The sequence below is a fragment of the Lissotriton vulgaris genome, chromosome 3_1, assembly GCF_964263255.1.
Source record: "Lissotriton vulgaris chromosome 3_1, aLisVul1.2, whole genome shotgun sequence".
Taxonomy (NCBI): domain Eukaryota; kingdom Metazoa; phylum Chordata; class Amphibia; order Caudata; family Salamandridae; genus Lissotriton; species Lissotriton vulgaris.
The window spans coordinates 2,078,705,081-2,078,730,552 of NC_141689.1; the positions used below are offsets into that span (position 1 = coordinate 2,078,705,081).

The 25,472-nt window shown below is 40.6% G+C and overlaps 1 protein-coding gene across 3 annotated transcripts in view; it reads left to right on the forward strand.

The window, feature by feature from the left end:
• Positions 1-25,472, forward strand: part of DLC1 (DLC1 Rho GTPase activating protein) — a 1,582,515-nt gene that overhangs the window by 1,490,408 nt on the left and 66,635 nt on the right. The window contains exon 1 of one of the 3 annotated variants that reach the window (XM_086962609.1): positions 23,045-23,410. The exons of the other annotated variants lie outside the window; for them this stretch is intronic. Within the exon in view, the coding sequence (XP_086818735.1) occupies positions 23,374-23,410 (37 nt within the window). The 5' untranslated portion in view covers positions 23,045-23,373. Of the gene's footprint in view, positions 1-23,044; positions 23,411-25,472 lie in introns of those variants that run through there. 3 annotated transcript variants of the gene reach the window in all.

Below are 25,472 nucleotides of genomic sequence, written 5' to 3' on the forward strand. Positions count from 1 at the left end.
ATACATAACAAAACATAGCATTGCAAAGCATAGCAAATCCTAGCATAGCATAACATAACACAACAAAACATAGCATAACAAAGCATAGCATAGCATAACAAAACATAGCATAACAAAACATACATAGCGAAACAAAGCATAGCATAATAAAACACAACAAAAAACATAGCATAGGATAACAAAACACAACAAAACATAGCATAGCATAACAAAAGAAAGCATAGGATAGCAAAACAAAGCATAGCATAGCATAACAAAACATAGCATAACATAACAAAACATAGCATAACAAAACACAACAACACATAGCATAACAAAACATAGCAAAACACACGCAAACATAACATAGCTTAAGAAAACACAACAAAACATAGCATAGCAAAACAAAACATATAATAGCATAGCAAAACAAAACATATAATAGCATAGCAAAACAGCATATCAAACACAACAAAACATAGCATAGCATAGCATAACGAAACAGCATAGCAAAACAAAGCATAGCATAATAAAACACAACAAAACATAGCATAGCATAACAAAGCATAACATAGCAAACCATAGCATAGCATAACAAAACACAGCATAGCATAGCACAACAAATCAAAGCATAGGATAGCAAAACGTAGCATAGCATAACAAAACAAAACATAGGATAGCAAAACAAAACATAGCATAGCATACAGCATCACTCCGCATCACTCAGGGGCACCACAACATCACTATGTGCTACCACAGCATCACTGAACGCCACAGCATCACTCGTTCGCCATCACAACATCACTCAGCGCCACCACAGCATCAATCTGTGCAACCATTCAACAACACCTGGTTCAAATATGTTCTCTCAATGTTTCAAGCTTTATTACAAATGTAACAAAAATATGTTAATAGTTCACTTCTGTTCTTGGATTATCGTCACAATAAAATGCACTGAACATAATCTTCTAAAAAGTTATTTACAAAACTTTAAGCTATTGCCATTATAAATTACAATAACTTTTATTTAAGTATTAATTATTGAAAAAAAATTAAAAGCCTATGTTATTTGTAATATCAATACATGTAAGTCACGTAAATACAACACATATTGCATAACAAATGCTATAGGTGTCACATTTGTGAAAGTTATAACTATTGCAATTGTAAATGACAAAGCTATTAATTTCGCTATTTTCAAAAACAAAACATAAATAAAACATTTGTCATTTATAATACCAAAAGCTCAAACTTTCTTAATGCGAGACCTATTGCATTGCAAATGCTTGTTTTTTATTGAGTCACATTTAGAAAACATTTGCTAATTGCAATAATACTAAAAGTTATTAGTTTCAATTTACTTTACATTTATGAAGAGTTATTATTTCTAAAATTCTATGTATTTATAAAATGGTATAGGCCTTAATAGTTAGAGAGCAATATATGAAGAGAGCACAAGAGAAATATAGTGATAGAGATACAGACAGAGATGTAGAGAGATTAGAGTAAGAGATAGAAAGTCAATCACTGGCCATGCGTGACGGGTGTTGGCCCCTCGCGAGAAGTTGGGCGCAGGTCCTAGCAACTGGCTAACTGCCTATGCAAAGTGTTATGGGGATAAAAAAGAATGTGTTTTCCCATTTTAGCTCACATAGGTAATTTTGTAACAGTCAAAACTGCTGAATGGATTAACATAAAGCTTGGAACGATAGTAGAACTTTATTAGGAAAGTGTGCTTTTGTGGGGGAAACAGCCTTTACAACAAGGTTTTTACCTCATTGTGCCTTTACCATGTATTTTTTTGCGCGCATGTTTTTACTGCGAATACGTATTTAAAACGCATGCAAATACCATGCATTTAAGGTAAGTTGGAAGGAGTGCGGGGGGGTCTCCCGGCACAAATACATGGTTTTTAAATCTAAAAACATTGCATGGTATTGACATGCGTTTTAAATACATATTCGCAGTAAAATCATGTGCGCAAAAAAATATGTGTCACGGGTATGCAAAGTAATTGCATGCGCTGTACCGTCGTACAACCCTTTTGTGGTGATGCTGTATTTTCATTCAACTGTTTTGGAGATATCAGCATTTAAAATAGGTGCCAGGTAGGCTTGAAAGGGTTAACACTTGTGTATATTGTAAGCATTTTAACTGAGGAGGATTTGTGGTAACAGTTCGCAGATATCCACGAATTCAACATTTAAAAAAAAGTAAAGGAATATTATTGGATGAGGGATACTTTTCTCCTGCTGTCTTTTTCGAAATCACAGAAGAAAAGTTGGGACGATGGATTTGAGTGCTCTGACTGGTTGGCAACAAGAGAAAAGTTTCTCTAGCGACAGGAATTTCGTGCTTTTGTTCCCGTCTGTTCCTGTTATGCGAAATTCATGAAATTATGCCATTATGCTTAATTGCTTAACTTGCTGCAATATGTTACCACAGGACCATGGAAACAATGCATACAACCCGAATGCAAGTAGTTGTTACTCGCGCCACTTGTGTGGCACTTGTGTTTTTTTCTCTATTTTTATAGCACGAAATGTGTCCTTGCAACCAAAATGGATGCAAAGGAGCATTTCATGGTAAAATATATCGCTAGATGCCAGATTTGCATTTTGCAGAGTTACACATAATTTTTCCAAAATCATGCACAATTATGGGGAAGCATATCGGGCAAATTTCGCACACCCCATATTTGAGTTATAGCACTATACAACTGGGAAGGAAAGGCCAAAACTACGAGTAGAAACACAGCTTAACCTCTATTCCACATCACCAGTGCTACAAACGAAGGGGCATATTAGCAAGAACCTCGTTAAAATTATCGCAGTTTTAGCGGCAGTTTCCTGCCGCTAAAACGGCGATAATGGGCTTGGTAATATGCGTTATAGAATTCCGATAGAAGCCCAGGTTAGATGTGCAGGACATCGGATACTTCACATGTTAGTGAGGCCTGTCTGTCCAGAATAGTATGTTTGTCAGTCATGTATTTGAGTGCATCTTTAAAATGGTAACAGAATTTCCCTTCAATGTTTAAATAAGTCTATACATATTTAAACATTGGCAGTTTAATAGCATAATTGTGAACATTTTTGAGGGGAGGCCTGGTGTTTTTTTTCTATATGTACTGGGGCGGAAGGGAGGTGTGGCATGAAAAGTTTGAAGACCACTGCCCTAAATATTCAGAAGAGATATCAGCAAGATATAGGCTCATTTATTTAAACAGTGACTGCTGACGTGAAATGATTTACAGGTTCTTCGTTTGAACTCCAGCTAGACCAGCAAACTCAGATTTCGTTTTTTCCGGGGTTCAGTAAAACGATTTTCATTAAATTTATTAACCTGTTATTTAAAGTACTAAGAAGCGGACGAGGTGCATGATGTAATGCTATAAAAAGAGATTAAAAAATGTAAGTATCTTACCCCCTGTGCACCATCAATAACCAGTAAAATTGCATCTTCCCGTGATACCATGGATCAGGAAAAGGAAATTGTCAGCTACTCAGACATCATATGATGGAGAAGGCACCTTTGGCCACATGACAATCAATTTTAGAACTAAAGGGACTTCGAGGTCACTCCCCTGGAAGTTTAACGTTCTTTGAGGCTAGCCTTGACAGCTGCCTCCGACTTTTTCACAATAAAAATTGTAATATTCCTAGAATTCTGAGCCTAAAATAGGGCAATTTCTTCCTGTTGAATGCATTTCCACTACTGCTCATACCACCATTATTTTTTTTTTTAACTTGGAGAGTTTTTGTAGATGGAAGGGGCATCTATGTCCTTTTTCACCACAAATCAGAATACGATGATCTGTTAATACTCTCAAATGTGAATGTGCGACTAATGCTTCCGAGCATCTCATGTGCAAAGAAGCAGATGCGGGGGCTTGCCTGAATCTGCAATGCAAGATAATCCTGTTACCGAGCACTTGCAATAAGGCGTTTGAAAAGAAAACAGAAGGCCACAGCATAGGATGCTGTATTATATTACTAAGACTCGCAACCTATCATGCTGAAAGCATGCTACGATGACCCCTCTTGCAACGGATCAATACCACTCAGTGTCCAAGTCTACTGGGGAAACAGATGATCAGGTATTATCATCACCTAAAAATGCATGCACCACTAGACAGCTCACTTGACCAACAGCCTGAGGTTGGCAGGAGAACATAAACATTGCAATATTGGCCGTGGTAAGCTATTTTCAGTAGCTAAAATGATTAATTTTACTAGCATGTCTTTTACAAAAAGTGCAGAAGCTCATATAATATGTGGCGTAATATTCTGTGCATATACCTTTGATTTTGAAAGGTGTCTTGTTAATGGGGCCCGCGCAAAATATGTTCATGCAGGTGTTTCGACAAGCTTCTGTATGTCACTTTGTGGTCCCTTCACTGTGCCACAACAGAACACAAATAGAACAAAGGATGACCCACATATTATATTTAAAAATATTTTTCTAGCTTTAGGTGTTAAAAATGCTGTAATAAGTCAGCTTGAGCAAACTCCTGGAACAGATATGGGAGGATTTGCATTCCCAAGAGGAAGTTGTTTCCAAATTCAGCAATAAAAGTTTTTGGGGCAAAATAATTCTTCCTTCAAGTCCCAGTTTAGTCCTGGAAACCTGGAACAGACACACTTCTTTCCACTTCCTCCAATCTTCCAACCTTTTAGAAATCACTTGGAGACTTGTGGGAGAGAAGAACTCCTAAAATCTTACACCCAGGGCGGGCTTTAGCTGCCCCATGACTTCCTCCTCATATTCCCTCATGACCACTGACCGAAAGTGCCCCTCATCTCTCCATAGACACTCTCTCACATACATTTAATTTGTTTTAAAGCACTGTTAAAGGCTGATTTTACTAATAAGAATGTACATCTACCCAACAAACCCTTGTCAGCAACATTAGGAATATATAATGTAAGACTGGGTAGCAAAAAACATAACATCCTAACCTATTTTATGCAGCTTTCATGCAGCTCTTTAATGACAGTTTGCAACTGTCCCTGTTCTATATTAGGGTTGTAGCTTATGAACTGCATTAACAATAGGATCTCTGTGACAAAAGCAGTAATCAACTAAGCTATCCACATAAAATACAGATCTATGATCTACAATGTATGCGTTCTGTGCAGCAGGCATATTAACCCTCTGTGCTACTTTATGGTGAGTCAAAACTGCCACCGGACAAAACACATTATCACAAGAGCTATCTTGACATTTTTAATGCTGCCCGAAAACTGTCCGCACAAGGAACGCTGGCAAAGGTGTTTTAAAATCATACGTTATGGCTAAAAACAGCAACCTCCCCCTCCCCCCCTCCCGAGGTCAGTGCCCACCCCTCCCCAGGTCAGAGCCCAGTGTGGCCACACCAGTCACACTGCCCTAAAGTCGTCCCTGCTTCCAGCCAATAAGATATTTCAACAATACACCCATGGGTGGATGAACTAGGGGCAGTGCTAAACCTCAATTTCATGAGGCAGTATGGCCCAAGTTAAGGTATAACACAGCATAACAAACATACAGTCAATTAAGTTAGGACAAAATCACTAAGTGAGTTTGTGGTTCAAACAAAATATTTTAAATGATTTATTACCACAATTTGAATGCTAAAGTATAGAAATTGTAAAGTGCAGCTGTATAAAGTTATTACCATAAAGTCACTTGACAATAGGTTATTTCAGACTTATGGACAAAATTAGTAATATTCCAAGTCCCAGTGAGCAACAAAATCAGTATGAAATCAGACAGCGTCCCTAGTAGCATCCGAAAGGGATCGGGCTGACCCCCAAATTTGAGGATATATATAGGAAATCTTGTCATAAAACATAATGAAAACTGGAGATTTATAATGGTGTGAGCAAAAGAATTATAATTGCAGCAAATCAGAGCCTTCTGAGGTCAGACGCCACTCTCCGTGAGGACAGCGAGGAGTGGTTCACAGAAAGCGAGTGGAGGAGCTCCGAGTTCCGTGCTTCTGTGCTCTGAGCCATGAGGATCTCGTGCTGGGCTCTGTGGCCCTAGGCCAATTGTCCATTTCAAGCTTCTACAAGCTTTCTTAGCCTTTAGCAGAGGGGGCCTCAGTTTGCAGCAGTCCGCAAGCCACAGTCAGCCACAGTCAGCTGAGCGGTCTTGTCAGCAGCCTGTGGCAGGGGAGTCCTATGGTGGAGGAGGCATTCTGCCCGTCCCCATAACTTCCTCCTTCTGCCAGTTTGCTGTCTTTTTCACCCCACTCCATAAGGCAGGAGGTAGACAGCAGTGTAAAGCGACACAAGGAGTTGGTGAGCTGGGGCCCATAATCTCATGCCTTAGCTGGGCATCCTAGTTTGCCGGCAGAGGCTTCGACCGCAGGCCCCCTCGATGGCGAGGAAGTAGCCGGCATTCATTTGGTGCGACTTTTGCCTCCTGGACGGGAGCCTGCTCTCTATACACATCTTCATCTATTACTAACTCACTACTTGCCATTTGGACGTCTGATCCTGATTTATTTCAGCTGCCTGCTGTTTGCCCACATGTTAATACTCCTATCGCCGCCATCACTGCTATCTATGCTTGATCTATATTGCCTCATCTGAAAGCAATCACAGATTCTTTGGAATTGGCCTAGCTGGGTCATGTGTTTTATTTTTGTTTTTTGTAATGGTATAGCTGATGCAGGTTATCCAATTGTTTATTGGAATTGCTGGGTGTTTTCTGAGGCCTTGACTGTTCAGCAACCAATAAGCTCATAGGTGAGAGCTCTGACGGGGGCTTGTGTGAGATTAGGATGCCTTTGAAGAAATTGAGCTCTGGGAATGGCCATGGCACTAGAAGCTCCCAGCAACATCTATTAAAAAATTAAACCCAGTTATTACTATTTTTTTCTGGAAAATGCCTAAAGTTGCCTCCCAGGCAGTGACAGTGACTGAGGACTCTATTTGTTGTCCCACTGTCCCTCCACTCTAGTTATGTCCTCCTCTCTGGCCCATAGATGTCCTAAGAGAGCCAGGGTTGACAGTCGGACTTCGATGACTGATGCTGCACAGGAGGCTTTGGCCAATCAGCCTCAAACTGCTTCTTCAGCAGAGTTGTCATCAGCTGCCCAGTTAATGCCCTTCGACCCCTCTGATAGCATTATGAAAGTCTGTTGTTTTTCAAGTTTAGCCCTGGAAGGTGGCAACCATGGGAGAGTGATGTGTAGCCCTAGTTTCAGAAGTATCTCTGAGAAGTGAATTCTGTAACACAAGGCATTCTGAAAGGCGTCAAGCTAGTGGGGTGGTGTCAATCTTGCTCAAGACCACGGTTAACTGGAATCATGTAATTTATATACACCCCTTGAATTTGTGTTTATGCTTAAAGTCGGCCTTCCTGAGAGGCAATAGTGGTCCACTTTTCTGTTTATATTCCACCTGGGAAACCATTTGATTTCCTGGTGAGTTCACTCTTTTCCTTAGTTCATGAATTTTGTATTATGGAAGACTGTCCTTGGGTCATAATCAAAGGAGACCTAAATGTCAAGGTGTCTAATTCCACCTATGCAATTCTGTTCCCTGATAAAAATTAGAACGAACAAGCATGGGTTCCTACTACTTAAGACTTCTTAGAAATTTGACCTGATTATAATAAATGGGAGACCTCCTGTGGGTGAAGCCCCTACATATACTTGTCATGCTTCCTCCACTCAGCGTTTACTTGATTATGTTGTAGTCTCCTTCAAGGTTCAATGTTTGTGAGAAACTCACTGTTTTTTCCAGCTGATATGAGTGATCATAGTTCAGTTGGTACATATGTGGCTTTTAATCTTCAGGAGTTAGATTCAGTGAGCCCTCAATTAGGTATGACTGGTTTTAATAAGTCAAACGGTTGGTCCTTTTTGACAACTAAGAATATGGGTGCCAGAAGTGTTAAGATCAAGAGAGTTTGTGCTGACCCAGTGTAACTTGTTTGTGGCGATCCTATTCTTTTTTTGTTGTCCCATGAGTAAAAGTTTGGTAAATTAAGCTCTAGACCTGATGATCCTCGGTTGCCAAAAAAGTGTAAATCCTTATTTAAGGCAATAAATCACGAAATAAATGTATTAATCTTGGGTCGACAGCATGAAATTGACCCTCTGAAATGGTTAAGAACCCAATGCAAACTACATGAAAGCACAAGAGAACATGATTCAAAATATATCAATGTCAGAGAGGCTACAAATGCTAAATATTCTAGAAAGTACTGACATTCGATCGTAAAATACTGAGACTCTAGGGTACAGGCAATCCCTATTCCTGAAAATACTTGGGTGGATTTTATCTCCCAGCTGCATGCAAGTAATAAAGAGTTAGATATTCTTGTGACTCTCTGTGTGGATGAGGTATTGCACTTGGTGTATGGTGCCCCCCTGTGGATGAGATATCGCACTTGGTGTATGGTGCCCCTTCTGTGGAAGAGATAGTGGGGTTTATGAAGAATGCTAGAATTTCCGGCACTTTGGGGGCCTGACGAGGTTCCCATTGCAGTCATTAAAAAGGAAGCTGTAGCGTGGGGATCTTTCCTTTCTCTGCTATTTAACTATTGCTACCGGTCTGGGAAAATACTCTAGACATGGTAGGGTAGTGTCATTGTACCACTGTATATAAAGGGCCCCAAATCCTCCCTGGCAAGCTTTAGACAGATAATATTGCTGGACGCCTACAGAAAATATTTACCAAGAGGGTACTTTGTCATTTACAGCAGTGGGTTTAAGATCAGAATCAGAATATTATTTCCTGGAACAAGCCGGCTTTAGGAGGAATCATAGTACACTGGATAATATTGCGGTCCTTCAAACAGTAGTTGAAAAATATGCCTTTTCTCAAGGTATGCTGGTATACATGGTGATAATTGATTTCTCCACATTGTTTGATACAGTGTATCTTTAAAATGCTGAGGGGGAAGCTTCTTCTTTTGGGTGTTCCTCACCACCTTTTAGATCTTATTATGAAGCAACACATGGATACCTGGTGCCAAATCTTGATAGGACGGACGCATGGTTTATCCTGGAAGGTTAAAATGCATAATGGTCTTAAGCAAGGCTGTTAGTTGGCTCCCATTTTGTTTTCCTCATATACTTCTGATCTTTGAGGCACCTTAAAGCAAAGTGAGAGGTCATCCTCCCAGAATTGGTATGATGTCCATTGGGTCCCTATTATATGCCAATGATGTAGCCATTATGGACCACACTCAATTGCCTTCAGCGCCATCTTGTAGCACTATCAAAGAATGCAGAAGACCAATTTCTGAAGATTCATATTTCTAAAAGCAAAGTATTGATCTTTCACAAGAATAGGTCAAGACTAAAGAGGAATTTTAATTGGCATTTGGGTACTGACAAACATGAAATAGTGCACTTGCATCTTTATCTCTGGTAGGTATTCTCCAAGAATTGGTGGGATATTGATCACATCGCATGAAGCTTTGTGCGAGCAGGGCCCTTTCTCAGGCCAATGCCTTCTACAGATTTTATTAATTTTGTGGGAGTTTTCATTTTGGGAATGTTTTGTCAGTTTCTAGGGCCAAAGCCCCCGCCCCCTTCTTTGTGCTATTCATGAGAAGTGTTAGATATGAGTAACTGGCACACTTTCAAGGGGCTGGAAGGTCGCATTTTTTGTCAGATGTGCAATTTGAATACACTTGCTGCCTCTTATGCTTTGTGCCTGTAGTCTGGTTTATTATTCTCTGATGCCTTTTCTCTGGCTCCTCTTTTGAGGTGGGGAAACTCACTCCTATATGGAGAGGAGGGAATATCCCGGGCAGCCTTGCAGGTGTATTCTTTAGGTGTTTTGAGCAGGCTAATGTAACTTTTGGGATTGATTTGAATAGATTCTCTCATGCCCAAGACTGTTCTGAAGAGCTTAATAAAGGGCTCTGTGTCCAAAATAAGTTTGGCCAGAGATATTGCCCTATCCAGACAAATCTGCGTAATCAGGTGGTGCAGCAAAGCCATCCGGAGAATAAACCTTAGCGCTATCTAATATGGAATTTGCCCCATGGGATCAGAAGGTTGATCCTATTGCTGAGACTAGATTTGCTCCCTTTATGTGTGATTACTGGCATTTGGGACAAAATCTCAAAAAAGGATAGAAATTGCGAGCTGTACCAGTTACATATTCAGGATATTATTCATGTATTATTTGTGTGTCCTGTCTTGCAGTGTCGTCATAATTTTTTAGGGCCTCTGTTTATTAAATATAACATACATTCTACCTTGGAGGCTTGTAAATTTATATTATTTCCTTTGTATGATTTCCCATTTTTGTAGATCCTTTTTGAATATCTATAAGAACCATGGGGTAGGACTGGTGGGTGTTTAAAAATAAAATTTCAGATCCTCTTAGAACATCTATTTGGGCCCTGGTGTATCATCTGTGGGTGTTTACAACTAATGTAAGGTTCCCCCCCGAATTATGTGATTAGTAACAAGATCTATTCATTTTTTAGATCCTCGTTTTTCCTCTATTAGGGCTACGGCTCCTTAAAAGTGGGATTACATATTCAATTTTAGGGTTTTTTAGAATGCTCTTTTGGAATGTGCTGGTCATGTTTCTTAGACATGCAATACTGGTACAGTCTAACCTTGTGTATGTATGCTGCTATTCTTTAAGGTTGCATTTATATGAAAGCATTATTTGCACTTTCCATATTGCACTACTCACGTCACACTTTATAAAGGCTTGAAAATGAAGCTATTCAATATGCTCTCTATACGTTATATTTGCTTTTCTATTTTCTCTATGATGCTCATTACCTCCTTTGTGAGGTTGGGAATAAGTGAGCAAATAAAGGGCTTCAAGGGCTTGGTGTACTGAAATGTGATGTTTATATATTTTCTATTGCGCTATGCATGATGATATTTCTAAGGAGGTTGCACCCATAGAACTGCAGTTATATAGTATATTTGTTGTGCTATGCATGTCATCACTTTATGAAGGACAGTTAATGTCGTTCTTAAATTATGTTTGTTACAAACTGGAGGTTTTATACTTTTTAACTGTTGATCTTAATTTGTACTATGTCTCATTGTTGTATTATTATTTTATGTTATGTTGTCCTCCATAGGAGTTCTGGATCAAAATACATTTAAACCAAGATTCAAGCAAATCAGAGCACAGTAAATTAGAGGGTCCCACTGCCTTACCACCCAAGCACTATCCCACTACATGAATATTGATTCTGCCAACTCAATTATAATATCATCTTGAGATGACAGAACAAATTAGCTACAAAACAAGAGTGAACTGATATGATTACGTGCAATACAGGGAGCAGATGGAAGAAACCTTGAATGTAGTAACATTTCTCAACTCATGTTAGTAAATCTTTGAGAACAACGTGATTCAGAAATAAAGAAACATGACTTTGCTTGACTGTGTGCAGCAGAAATATTAGACAGGGAAGTACAGGGTGAGATACCTAATGGGTGCAGTGATGCTCAGGAATTGAACATTATGTATGTTGGATTTATTATTTAAAACACAATGTTTATTTATGTTTATTTAAGCAGAGTGGGAATTCCAAAATGGCGCTCGTATGTTGTGCATCTGGAGGGGATGTTGTGATTTCGCGATAGTCCTTCTTTTGTGTTGTCTCAGGAAGTGATGTGTTTAAATAACATGGATTCCGACGTTTTCGGTAAACATAGATGAAGGTGGTTGCCGTAACGTGTCTGTTTGTTATGTGCAAGTGTTCTGTTTAAATAAATTGACGGAACCGACCCCAGCGAGTGCTGTCTTCCTTGATGATCACCTGGAAGTTGGAGGACAGCTGAAGCTTAAATTGCTCCCCCGCATTTGAGAAGCACCCACCTGAGAGTGCACCGCAATGGTGTTTTGGAGGGAGTAGATATATATATATGATTCTCCGACGCGTCGTAAAAGTGCCTAGCTGCACTAACGGGTTTGCAGACATCAAATAACGCCAAAGCCAGTCTTCGATTTCAAAAGTGATTTATTCTTTTGTGGTGGTGCAAGCCATCAGACGCGTTTCGGACATGACGTCCTTGCTCACTGATGGGGAGAGTGCGGGCCGCCGCCATTAAATACAAGCCGTACATTTGCAAAGGGCGCCAATTGTAGGAGTCGTACAACAACATAGACATAGGACTGTGTAGCTGTATAAGTGATACATAATGATGTTTGTATGAGCGCCATTTTGGAACTTGTTTGTTGCTCTGACTTATACATGAATATCACATTGAAAAGGTCATCAAGATAATATCAAATTGACATATTAGATTAGAATAATCATATACTGCTCAAATGCCAAATATTGCCCATGTAATGACACGCTTAAGTTGATTAACTCAATGTTAAAACACAATGAGATCGTGCACAATCTGATTTTTGTGGGGTTGTCGATAGATGTGTCTCATTGGGACAAATTTCATTGACTGTACAAATACATTTTTAAACTTTTTTTTAAATAAAAATTCACTCAATGTTAGACTACAAATCTATTTACATATAGTGTGCAGCCTCTCTTAAAAATATGTGCTCAATTGATCTCTAGTAGTCTGAGTTCATTTGTATATACAACTATTGGGCATGATAACATAATGTTAGCGATATTTTGGTAACATTATCGGTAAATTTGCTGATATTACATAACAATATTTTGTGCCGGGCAAAAAAAATTTCTAACATCAACAATTAATGTACCGTATCTGTAACATGATTACATGTTTGTATTGTTAAAGTGACGGTGCTCGTAAGTGATAAGTGCAGATATGGAAATCCATATAATTTTTTAGAGTGTCCATAAGGTAGTGTAAAGTGCTGAGTGCTAAGAAACATGAATATTGGTTCATATAAGTTAAAAGACAATCAATTTCCTTCCTGCCATTGATAAAGCAAGGATGTTCAAGAGACAGGACAAACTGCATATTTTAAAGGGATACTGAAATACAGAATTAAGGGTGATATTAATAGGGGGTTGAATATCATATAGATCCTGTAATGTTAATAAGGTGAATTTACACAATTATTGTTGAAACATTATGTTATAGGAAATTATGAAGGTCTTCCCCCATGTTTAAACCTCTCGGGGCCTTGCTGTTCAAAAGTACAATGTATTTCGATTCTAGCTGTCTGAGACGTTTCTCATTGTCCCCCCCTCTCTTGCTCGGGTTGACAGCATCGATAACAAAATACTTTAGATGGTTAAGATTCTGTCCATGAACATTCTGAAAATGCCGAGCTACAGGGTAGCTTTGGTCAGCATTCACTATGGCCCTAAGGTGTTGCAGGATGCGCATGTGAACGCGTAATTTCGTGCTTCCAACGTAGGTTAGGTCACAACTACATTTTAAAACATACACGGCCAGTTCAGTGCGGCATGTGTAGTGTGCCTTCAATGTAATAGGCATGTTATCAAATGGGGTAGGGTAGGAGGTCGTATTTATCCAAAATTTACATGCCCTACATGAACTGCAACGAAAAAACCATTTGCGTGGGGACAGACAATTTTCTTCTTTGAGTGTTTCAGGGCTATTCACCACTAAGTCATTACGCATCGCATAGGCACGTTTATATGTGACTGTGCGGGTTTTAGGCATGATCTCTTTGAGTACATGGTCAGTGAGGATGATGGGCCATTGCTGTTTGACCAATTTTGTGATTTGGCGTGCTTGACGGCTGAATCCTGTAATAAGACGTATGGTGTTATTGTCATTGCCTTCTGTTGTTGGATGTGTGGTTTTTCTATTAGGGTCAAGGAGATCGGAACGATCAATGCGGTTGGCTTTGGCCATACTCGCATTTAGTTTTTTCTCGTTGTACCCTCTGGCCATTAGTCTACTTTTACATTCTTGTTGGTGCTTGTCTCTAAGCTCAGGTGTACTGCAAGATCTATGGATCCTTAGGAATTCCCCATAAGGGATGGCAGTGATGGTGTGCTGAGGGTGAAAACTATTTGCGTGCAAGATCGTATTGCCTGCTGTTGTTTTTCTGAACAGACTAGTTGTTATTTTGTTATCAATTATGTTGATCTGCACGTCTAAAAAGGTTGCCTCATGCTCACTTATGTTGGCCGTAAAGTTCAGATTCAATTGATTGTCATTGATGTCTTTGACAAATTCCCTTGCCTGTTGCATAGTGCCTCGCCATATTAAAAAAACATCATCGATATATCTCCAATATCTTGTGACATGGTTCGTCCAACTAACAGCATGCTGTAACTTGAGGACATGTTCCTCCCACCACCCCACGTGGAGCCCCGCGTAGGTTGGGGAGAAACATGCCCCCACAGCCACCCCTCTAAGCTGTTTGTAAACACTGTTATTAAATGAAAAAACATTGTTGTTTAGGCATCTGTCAATCATAGTTACTAGCATTTTGTTGTGTTGGTACAGTTCTATGGGGCGTTGATCTAAATAATGCTTGACTGCCCTGATGCCATCAGCATGTGCTATGCTAGTATACAGTGTCGATATGTCCATAGTCACAAGTAGGAGTTCATCAGACCAAGTGCATTGGTTTAAGAGATTACAAAAATTCCGTAGAGTCTTTGATGTAAGCTGGTAAGGAGACAACAAAGTCTTGTAAGTAGAAGTCTATATATTTCGAGGTGTTCTCGAAGGTGCTGTTGATGGCTGACACTATGGGCCGACCTGGCACAGGTGTCTGTTGTTTGTGCACTTTCGGAACAAAATATATATTTGGCATCACATGGTGAACTTTGTGTAAGAATTTAAGCTCGTCCTTGGATATTAAGCCATCACGATTCCATTGATATAGTTCTTTTGCATATGCTTCTTGAATTTGTTTGTTAGCCTTGAAATCAATTTTAGTATAACAGAGTTCATCATTGAGGTGGCAGTGGGCTTCCTCAATGTATTCTTGTTTTCCCCAAAGAACAATGTTGCCGCCCTTATCTGATTGAATATATATATATATATGCCACAAAAGTTCTCATTGTAAGAAGAACTGGAAGGACACAACAGGGAATCCAGGTAAGCTGTTTAATTTCATTAAAGCAATGGAATGGCGCGTTTCAAAAAACTGTCTTTCTCAAATGCCTGCTGCCACAGCGTTAGCCTGCCAGTACACCTGAAAAAAATACACCCAATTGTTCGGTCATTGGTGACGAGTCCAGATGGGCTGGGTCAGAGTCACTGACAACACTGAAGTTGCATCTGCAAACTAAAGGTCCCAGAGCGCTCCTCTCACAGCAAACTGGATGAATGTCTCTTTCATGGCTCCATTTATCCCTTCCTGGGTCCTGGATGGAACTAAAAATGTGGTACAAGTGCTCTGGCAAACACTGTTGCTGAAATAACTCCTCACTTGGGCCCCCATGATGCCTCAAGCACAGTAGTCCCAATTCAGCCAGACCTGAAATCCCGGAAACAGTGTCCCAAAATTCCTCCATGCAATCACGGACTGCTGTCTGCAGCGGTACTGTGTCTGGAAAGGGATACGGTGGGTCAGAGCATTCCCAATAACGTGGATGAAAAGAAAATGCCGAAGCTGCCCAGGTGACTCTGTCCACTTATGAGGCGGTTCTCCTCCTAGCACGCCCAGGACACTGCAAGCTAAATATGCCACAAAAGTTCTCACTGTAAGAAGAGCTGGAGGGACACAATGGGGTATCCAGGTAAGTTGTTTAATTTCAGTAAAGCAATGGCATGGCGCGTTTCGACAAACTGTCTTCCTCAAATGCCTGCTGCCACAGCATTAGCCCACCAGTACACCTGAAAAAATACACCCAATCGTTCTGTCATTGTTGACGAGTCCAGGTGGGCCAGGTCAGAGTCACTAACAGCACTGAAGTTGCGTCTGCAAACTACAGGTCCCAGAGTGCTCCTCTCACGGCAAACTGGGTGAATGTCTCTTTCACTGCTCCATTTATCCCTTCCTGGGTCCTGGATGGAACTAGAAATGTGGTACAAGTGTACTGGCAAACACTGTTGCTGAAACAAAGTCCTCACCTGGGCCCCCAAGACGCCTCAACCGTAGTGTCCCAATTCAGCCAGACCTGAAATCCAGGAAACAGTGCCCCGAAATTCCTCCATGCAATCATGGACTGCTGTCTGCAGTGGTACTGTGTCTGGACAAGGACGCGGTGGTCAGAGCATTCGCAATAACGGGGATGAAAAGATAATGCCGAAGCTGCCCAGGTGACTCTGTCCACTTTTGAGGCGGGTCTTGTCCTAACAAACCCAGGACACTGCACGCGAAATATGCCACAAAAGACAAGGAATGAAACGTACAGATATATAAATATATTTATATATACACAAACACGCACACACAGAGGCCAGCTTCTGAGAGCAGAAGTGTTCAAGGTGATCATTCATTTATCTCAGCATTCTAGGTAATTCCAGCATTACAGAATGACTCGAATGGTGCCCATTTCTGGAGAAAAAAAACTATAAAAGCAAAGAGCTAGTGTTCCAAATAAACATATATTTAATTCAACAGCCAAGCATATGGCTAGTAGCTTAGGTTTTGAAAATGGTTGTGAAATTAACAACACGGTAAACCCTACAAGACAGCTTTGCGTATATTATGTAATTTGTTACTTTTACAATGAGTATGACATTACAATTGCTCAAAGGTATGCTATTCTAGGCCAAACATAGTATAGTGGTATCAAGAGCTACTTATGTGAAGTGATTTGAAGTGATTCTCAAGCATATTTGAGATTTAAAAAATAAACACTGGGCAATGCTTGGAAACATTTGCACAATATGTTTTCATAGAAGAATGGAAGGTGCACTCATGGAAAGTAGACACGTTAACAATGAGTCCAAAAAAGTGCTTCTTTTTATTCAAGTAATCTTTCAAAACCGGCACACAGCCAACGCGTTTCGTTCCCAGTTGTGCCAAAAGGGAACTTCGTCAGGGCTGCAACAATCACAAACAAAACCAGACATTACAAAACACGTATATAAAACCCTATGTATGAAAAAATACCATGTATAACACTAAACACCAAAGAAAAAAGGCCCACAATAATATACACAGAAACAGAACTGTTCCTTTACACATAGATATGTACATACATATGTAAAACAAAACATCAGAAGCTTGACATTTAAAAACAACAAATTCACATCATGAAGATATTTGGAAATAGCCTATTATCCCAGGTTCTTTTCTCATATTGCAAGCTGAAAATAATCATCCATATATATTGAGAATGAGACAATGGAAGGAAGCGGGGAAGAGAGAAAACGCAGGGGGTGTACATACAGCTGTGAAAATATATGACATAACATTTAAATAAAAAGACACCCAAAGTAATATATCACATTCGAGTATAAACAGAAAACAAATGTTTAAACAGAAAAACCTAAAAGCATAAAGTGCTCAAAAAAGCCCAAAATTTAAGTCAGAATACTTTAGCAAAAAACAATGGATGTGCAACCTGGCACAAAATGTGACCAAAATATTTAACATATCATATCAGGATGTATGTTCCATCAATGCAAGGAATACCACCCCTAACCTATACGAGTGACAGAAAAGTAGTAGTGTCTCACCTCTTAGGTTGATGGCCAAATAGGCATTGAAAGAAAATAAAAGTTGCACAAACAGCAAAATATCAAGGAGCGCAGTATGAAGCGTCAGAGTACGGAGGGGTCAATACAAAGGAAAATATTCCTATGGATAAAAGTAAAAAACAACCACAATGACCTAAAAATAAGACTTAATCCAAGAAACCTAAATCACAACGACCACACATCATCACATGTTATAGTGCTAAATCCTTACCCTCATTTTGTACAGGATGTCTAGAAAACACGAAGGGAGAGGATTTTAATATAATAAAATATTTTCCTTTGTATTGACCCCTCCGTACTCTGACGCTTCATACTGTCGTGCAACTTTCATTTGCTCTCAATGTCTATTTGGCCATCAACCTAAGAGGTGAGAAACTGCTACATTTCTGTCACCAGTATAGGATAGGGGTGGCGTTCCTTGCATTGATGGAACATGCATCCTGATATGATATGTTAAATATTTTGGTCACATTTTGTGCCAGGTTGCACATCCATTGTTTTTTGCTAAGGTATTCTGACTTAAATGTTGGGTTGTTTTGAGCACTTTATGCTTTTAGGTTTTTCTGTTTAAACATTTGTTTTCTGTTTATACTCAAATGTGATATATTACTTTGGGTGTCTTTTTATTTAAATGTTATGTCATATATTTTCACAGCTGTATGTACACCCCTTGTCTTATCTCTCTTCCCTGCTTCCTTCTCTTGTATCATTCCCAATATATATGGATGATTATTTTTAGCTTGCAATATGAGAAAAGAACCTGGGATAATAGGCTATTTCCAAATATCTTCATGATGTGAATTTGTTGTTTTTATATGTCAATCTTCTGATGTTTTGTTTTATATATGTATGTACATATCTATGTGTAAAGGAACGGTTCTGTTTCTGTGTATATTATTGTGGGCCTTTTTTCTTTGGTGTTTATTGTTATACATGCTATGTTTTTATACATAGGGTTTTATATACGTGTTTTGTAATGTCTGGTTTTGTTTGTGATTGTTGCAGCCCTGACGAAGTTCCCTTTTGGCACAACTGGGAACGAAACGCGTTGGCTGTGTGCCGGTTTTGAAAGATTACTGAATAAAAAGAAGCACTTTTTTGGACTCATTGTTCACGTGTCTACTTTCCATGAGTGCACCTTCCATTCTTCTATGAAAATTGTGACCTGATTTGTGCCTTTCGTCGACGTGTGCAGGAAGCAGTTTGCACCAATCTCTGATTGTTGATTTTGCATGTGTTCTGGTTGAGCTGGACCTTGATCAGTCGTTTGTTCTTTGTTTGTTGCTTTGCACAATATGTGTTTTTAAAATATGTCATGCCAAAATGAGTTCACAATCATTTGAAAACAGTATCCGTACCACGTGGACCCCAGATCAAATTATCTTCTATAAGGCAAAAGAGTCTGTAAAATTACCTTATTTGCCTGATACAATATATCGATTGGTTTACAGAATGTGCAATCAATGTATGTCCATATTTTAAATAATAGGATGTGAAAGGCAGGCAGATGTGTTTATTTAAGGAGTATACAATATAGTTTCTTTTCTTATACTTACAAAGTTTTGCTTAACACACACAAGACCTGAGGAGCAGCGCTTTATACAAAGCCCTTGTATTACAATCATAAATTGCCAACAAATAGTAAACATCAATAAGTCACACAAAGATGGAGTGAAGTGCCTGCAAAGTGTGAACCAGAAGACAACCCCACTCTTTACATCAAAAATAAATGGTGTGTAAATGCAGAAAAAGGCCTACAGAGAAATCAAGATAAATGTGTCTGGAAAATGTAGGTATAACGATTTTTGTACGGCTGTGAGGGTCACTAACAAACAGTGGTATTACTTTTCGCATCAATGGTATTTAACTGATGAATAACAATGTGGCGTATGGTATTTCAGTGCCCCATAAAGGGTAGAAAGTGTTTTATAAATGCATTCAGTACATCAAAACACTTCATTAACTATTTCAACTTCCAGTATCCTGTATTTATTTCCCCCATCTTTAAACATCAGTGTGGGGACACACCTCCTGGAAAATGGCTGCTGGATTGCAGAAACATATGGCTGCACTTATGTTGTTAAATGAAATGTCTTTTAATCACTTTCCAGTGCAAGGATGAACAATTTCTGCTCAATGAAAAAAGTAAGAGTTAATCTTTTTTGTCAACGCACAATGACTTAACAACTCCACATAACAAAGAGCGTCCTTCCAGTTAAATGAAAAGAAACTTTGAACAATACCACAAGTAATATCAGCATGGACTACAGTCCTCAAGAGAACGTGTGAACGTTTCTTAGGTTGTCCGTCTTCTCTGTTTGTGCCATTTCTAACAAATAAATACTGGTCTCCCTTAAAAAAAATCACACTTTTGTGTGGAATCAGATATTTAAAAGGCTTATATATGCCGTTCCCCTGGCTATGTTTAAACACTGGTGTCTTATTGCAAAGACGAGAATAGTGTGTCTCCATCTTGGGGGGAAATCCTGAGCACTTTCTTCTCACCACACTGGCTATCAGTTTAAGAACTAAAGGGATTCATATAGAATATGTCACTTTTAAGAAGGTGAAAGGTATTAACTAACTCCTTTGTCTTGGAATACTTTATAACGTTTGAGCATCACGTTGGGTAGCTAAGCTCTGGATGTTCAGAGGACAACCTGATTTTTGAATTGCGCACCACCTGCAAATATCCAGGGATAACAATGAGACTAGACCTTGGTTAAGAGACACTGCACAAGGAAGGTGTAAGGAACAGCTCCACCTATGGTTTTACAAGGGTTCTGCGAGCAATTATAGGCTGAGTTATGCATCCGGGGTTTACTGGGCAACGTCCCGCACTACAGGAAAAGGTGTTGTTGTTTTGTGAAACTTGTAGTGAATTGTGCTGTAAATTACAGCATTTTGCCGTACAATTAAAAAAAAATATTCAGGCGGAGAACCCTCCATAATCCTCCTACACAGTTTCAGGCATAATCGCATTGCTCAGATAAATTTAATTATTGGGTAAACGTGGGAGTATTTTATTTCTTCTGGCAGCTCCCCGACGATTGACTGTTGGTGGAAGCTAATAAATAGTCATGTAGTATAGGGTATTGTTTATTTTGGTCTGTCTCCCCTGCAAGATAGAGAGGCCATTGTGTGAGGCTGCATTGGTGAGATGAGATAGAAGAACTCTACAGCCTCTGCAGCATAGTTCTTCTTCTGACTTTCTGCAGGTTGTCTCGTGTATTTTTAGTTCTGGGACTGCCAAGCCCCTTTGTCCCCATGAGCCGATAGTTTGTCTCCTGCACATTTTTGCTGCTTGGATGCCTGGGAGGAGCCCAGCGGCACTGTTGAAACTGTATCCTCCTCATTTGCTATTGTTCCCCACTGGCTGACCTTCCCATTTTCCGAAGATTGTGGTTGCATTTTTCTGAGGCTGTGATCCCCCTAACATTCGAGATGCAGATTGCCAAGTGCATCACCCAACTTCAGCAGACCCCTGACGCTAACAAACCTGACACATTGACAGTGCCTTTCTGGATCACAAGTTCACAATTGCAATGGTAATCACTGACACATGTAAGATTACAAAATTCAATGCTCACATAACTCTTTAAAACAGATTACATTGATCCAAGAAACAGTGTCTAGGCCTTGATAGGTCATCTTAACTTGCAGGGTTCCCGGGAGACCGACAATTATATTGCTAACATATCAGTAAAGTTAGAGTATTCACAGGTCCAATTAGAATAATTGTAATTGTGCAGCTACCATATTATTACTGTGCTATTAGCTTACTCAACATTCACGGTGCAGTGTTCTACAGGCAGTTTCAGTCTTACATCCTTCTGAGGTTCATAAATTTAGTACCATAAATTAGGTTATAATAACTTCTGTTATTTTCAGAGCTAAGAAATGACAGTAGAGTGGTATCAAGATCTATATAAAAAAAGTTGTTATATTATTATTACTATGAGTAGTATTATAATTTCAAATAAAGCCTCACCTCTTTTTGTAAAAGATAAAACTGTGTATGGGTGATCTATTACAAACTATCTGTCACAGAGAAATTGGGTATTGAAGCATAAATGCCAGCACCAGTCTTTAACGTCCGTAAGAGTGATTGTCAAAAATGAAAACAAGGTGCAAAGGGCTTGAGACACAATCCCCTAGGTCCCAAATTAGAGAAACAGGGAAGACCTTCCAGTTGCTCTAGTACAATATAGTCAAAAATGCCCTGCACTCTTTCTAATATTGAATACATGTGCACATCATTGTTGATCCATATACATATCGAAATGAATTTGTAATACGCAGGTGTGTTCCCCAAAAAAATCAAACAGATCTTGCGTTGTTTGGAGTTCACTCTCTATTCATGTTCGTTAAAAATCTGAAACAGCCTACGCGTTTCGTCCTAAGGCGGACTTCTTCAGGGCTTAAGAGTTTATAGAGAAATCACTTAATTCACGTTTTTGTTGTCAGTCTGTCATATCACTTAATTGAATGCATATATTTGTTCTCGTATACAGGTGATATTGACTTTCAAAGCTCGTTGTTAAAACTAACTTGTTTCTTGTGCAGTGTATATGTCTACACCTATGTATTGTGTTAGTTCATAAGGTTCAAACAAGTATATCGATAAATGTAGCATCAGTCATCATGCGGTCATCTGGTTCGGGAGTCTGACAAAATCCATGAAGGGATCGTGTGGAGGTTTTAAGAAATGGCGGGGAGCTCGCAGCCTTCAGATTCCTCACAGTCTTCTAGAACTTCGTCAAAGAATAAGGAACCAAATGTGACCCGTTTGATCAGTAGCAGTCGAGAAGGGAACCATGAGCCCAGTGGTAGCAATGACTCTGTCCATGACGGTGTTATGGTGTATGTTAGAAATTAAGGGAGCCATCCAATTTAGACTGGGAGAAAGGGGTGCTAGGGGGTGACAGAAAGAATTTGGAAATGAGAAAAAAATTGTGAAAATGTGAGTGAACTAAATATGGGAAATTGTGAAATGTGGATCATGAGAATACAAACAGGGTTATTGCAAAAAAAAAATGAGAAATAAAAATATTGAATTGCGAGGATGGCCGGCCAATGATGGAAGAAATTTACCACACGAATAAAGAATGAAAACAATTAGATAAAGAAAGTGAGAGAATGAATACAAATGAAATGGAGAAAAAAAACGAACAGAAAAAGAAAAAAAAGCATTTGAAGCTGTATGGAAAAATGAGAAAACGAGGTAACTGGGGAAGCGAGGAAAGAAATTAAAGGAAGCGAGATTCGATGTTGCACAGTAACATAGATGCGAAAAAAGTATGGAGAAAGGACGCAGGAAAGCACATGTAGGAGAAAGAGAATGAGAAACCCTTCCAGTCTCCTTTGATGATGTGGTGTGCGGGAGGGGAGTGGGTTGTGCTAGTCTACCCTGTCATCGGGGCCAATGCGCCCCAGCCGCGGCCCGCTTGTGGTTTCAGTGGGTGGCTGCGCCTGAGGGCGGTGCTCCTTTCTCCCTCTTACAGCTGAAGTCTATGTGGGAGTGACTGTGCAGGGGGCGTCTCCAGAGCTCACTCTGGGAACAGGGAGGGCTTTTCAAACCCGGGCCGCCCCTGTGAGCGCAGAGAGCTGGAGATTGAAGTCGACTCGTGAAGTGGAGCACAGAGCCTGACGGAGCAGCGGAAATTGGGACCCAGGCATAGCACCTCAGCGGGGTCCGGCGCCTTGTGCTATCCAAGAGAGATTACCGTGTCTCAAGGAGGATTACCCGTACTCGGACGCACTGCCAGTGGGGAATTGAGGGACCGTAGGATCAGGAGGTGGAAGAGCCGCGCACGGACATGAGCGCCCGGGTAGGAGGCACCTGGTGTCCCCCCGTACGGACCAGAAGAGCGCGCTGAGCGCCCATGTGCCGGGAAAAGCAGGAGACCATGATCCTCACACGTAAGTCCGCGCGCCAGTGCTGCGTCCTGCCGGTCTGCGTGAGGGCGCAAGCAGCGGTGAGTCAACGTGAGGGCGCAAACAGCTGCGTACCTGGAAAGTGCACGCTAGCCGAGTGTGACTGGGAGCTCGCGCTTACTGAAAACCCAAGCTGTAAGCAGAATATAGAAAATCTACACTCTGAAACAAAAGCGACAGACTCCCAGATATACAGCGGGTATTGCAGCATGGTAACTAGCAGTGCCACAGCCTGCCTGCCCGACTGCACAGCTGACAGACGCGCTCTGATCAGTCGGGGTGCGGGCTGGTGTGAAGCCCACCGGATGGTACCGGAGTGGTTTCACGACCAAATGAAAAAAATGAATGGCTGCGGGGGTTGGGATCACACAGGGCAATTGTTTGCCACTAATGTACTGTCTGGGGGAGGGGTGATCTGGAGCCGCGGACTGTGCAGCTGGGCTGCTGTTGGTTGCCCAGGAGTTTTGTTTGTGGCACGTACAGCAGAGAGCGCTCAGTATATATCCCGTCCCGCGCTGCCCCGCACGACTGCTGCCCCCCAGGGATCCCACCGCTGTACCCACAAATGTGAAATGTTGTAATCTTTACTGAGTCCCTTCTCCTTAAAGTATGCCTCGTTGCTGAATCCCAGTTTTAGGGTGAAGTAAGCCTCCCTCGAAGTCTCTCCGATGTTGCCATGTGAGTGCAGGATGCAATATTTCTCCTACCTTGACCCACCACCAGTGCTTTCCCTTTGACCACTTAATGCGTTGATAACATGAATGCACTAGGACGACTTGCTAAAATAAATAAACCCAACCAGCCTCGGTTAGCTCACTGAAGTCTCTGGAGCTGAGGGTATAATCACAAACAGTAGTTGGGTTAATGTCTGCCTCCAGTAGTTTGTGCGTTCCCATGTATATTTTTGTAAGGCAGCGTTCTCACCAGGATCCTGCGAAATCGTTGAATGTTTATTTTTTACTAGTGAAGCTTTTAAGGGTCTGTATTTTTTTGAAGGCGTGTAATGAAGACCAAGGGAGCACCTAGAGGTGATAGTGTGTGCTTGTTGTGAGTTATTCGCCAGAGGAGCGACTTGTTTGAATTAAAGTAGTTGTACTCCAAGATGATGAAAACCGTTTTATAAAGTTTTGCTTTTGAAGTGCGAACGAAGGTGGTGTAGTGTTTTCAATACTAAAAGCAAACAAAGAGAAAGGGACATTTTTTTAGCTTAGTTATTGTTTCATATAGCGCCACCTCGATCCTTATCAGGGCTGCCAGAGCCAAACCCATTATGCCCTACTCTGAGGATTACGCGAGCAGACTAACACTATTACCTTGCAGCATTCACAGCTGTGGGTCAAAAATGTAAGGTCTCAATCGAAGTGCAGGCTATTACAGTAATTAAATTAGCATGTTGGGTCAGTTATCGAGCATGTCAGTGACAGTCAACATTTGGTCTCAGCACCACCTCTTCCCCGCGCCCACAGTTGACGTTTTATATGCTCACCAGGGTAGGACAGGCTCCCCCCTCCACCAAGTTTCCCCCTGCTCGTTTCAGCTGAATACTTTGACATCCCACCAGCCACTCGCCACGCAAATAGTGCATACACTACGTGGTTGCAATCGATGCACGCTGGTTCCCCAAGCGTCGTCGTTTTTTCCCTCACCACGCCAGCGAGTCCTTTCAATGGTACACGAATGAATGTATGGCTTATTTGAATAGTCTGTGGGTTCCCTCAGGGCATGCGCGTTCACTCACAAGGCAGCCTATTGAACTGTAGGTGCGTGCGTAATTTTATATTCTACTGTCGTTAAGTATCAAACGTTCTTCGCTGTTTGTCAAATGGCTAATAACACACAGCCCTTCTAACAATGACGTGGTTACTATGGAGAGACATTTTCATTGCCGTCTTCTGAGGCGAGGGGGTGCCGGATGCACCAATCTTTCCTGGAGAAGAGCTTCCTCTGAAAATAGCAGATGTAGTTCCTGCATGTTGGCTTTGAATGCCTCATAAAAGATACTTTATTAAGTGTTCTTCCAGAGCGCCCTTCTATACCCTCAGCCCAG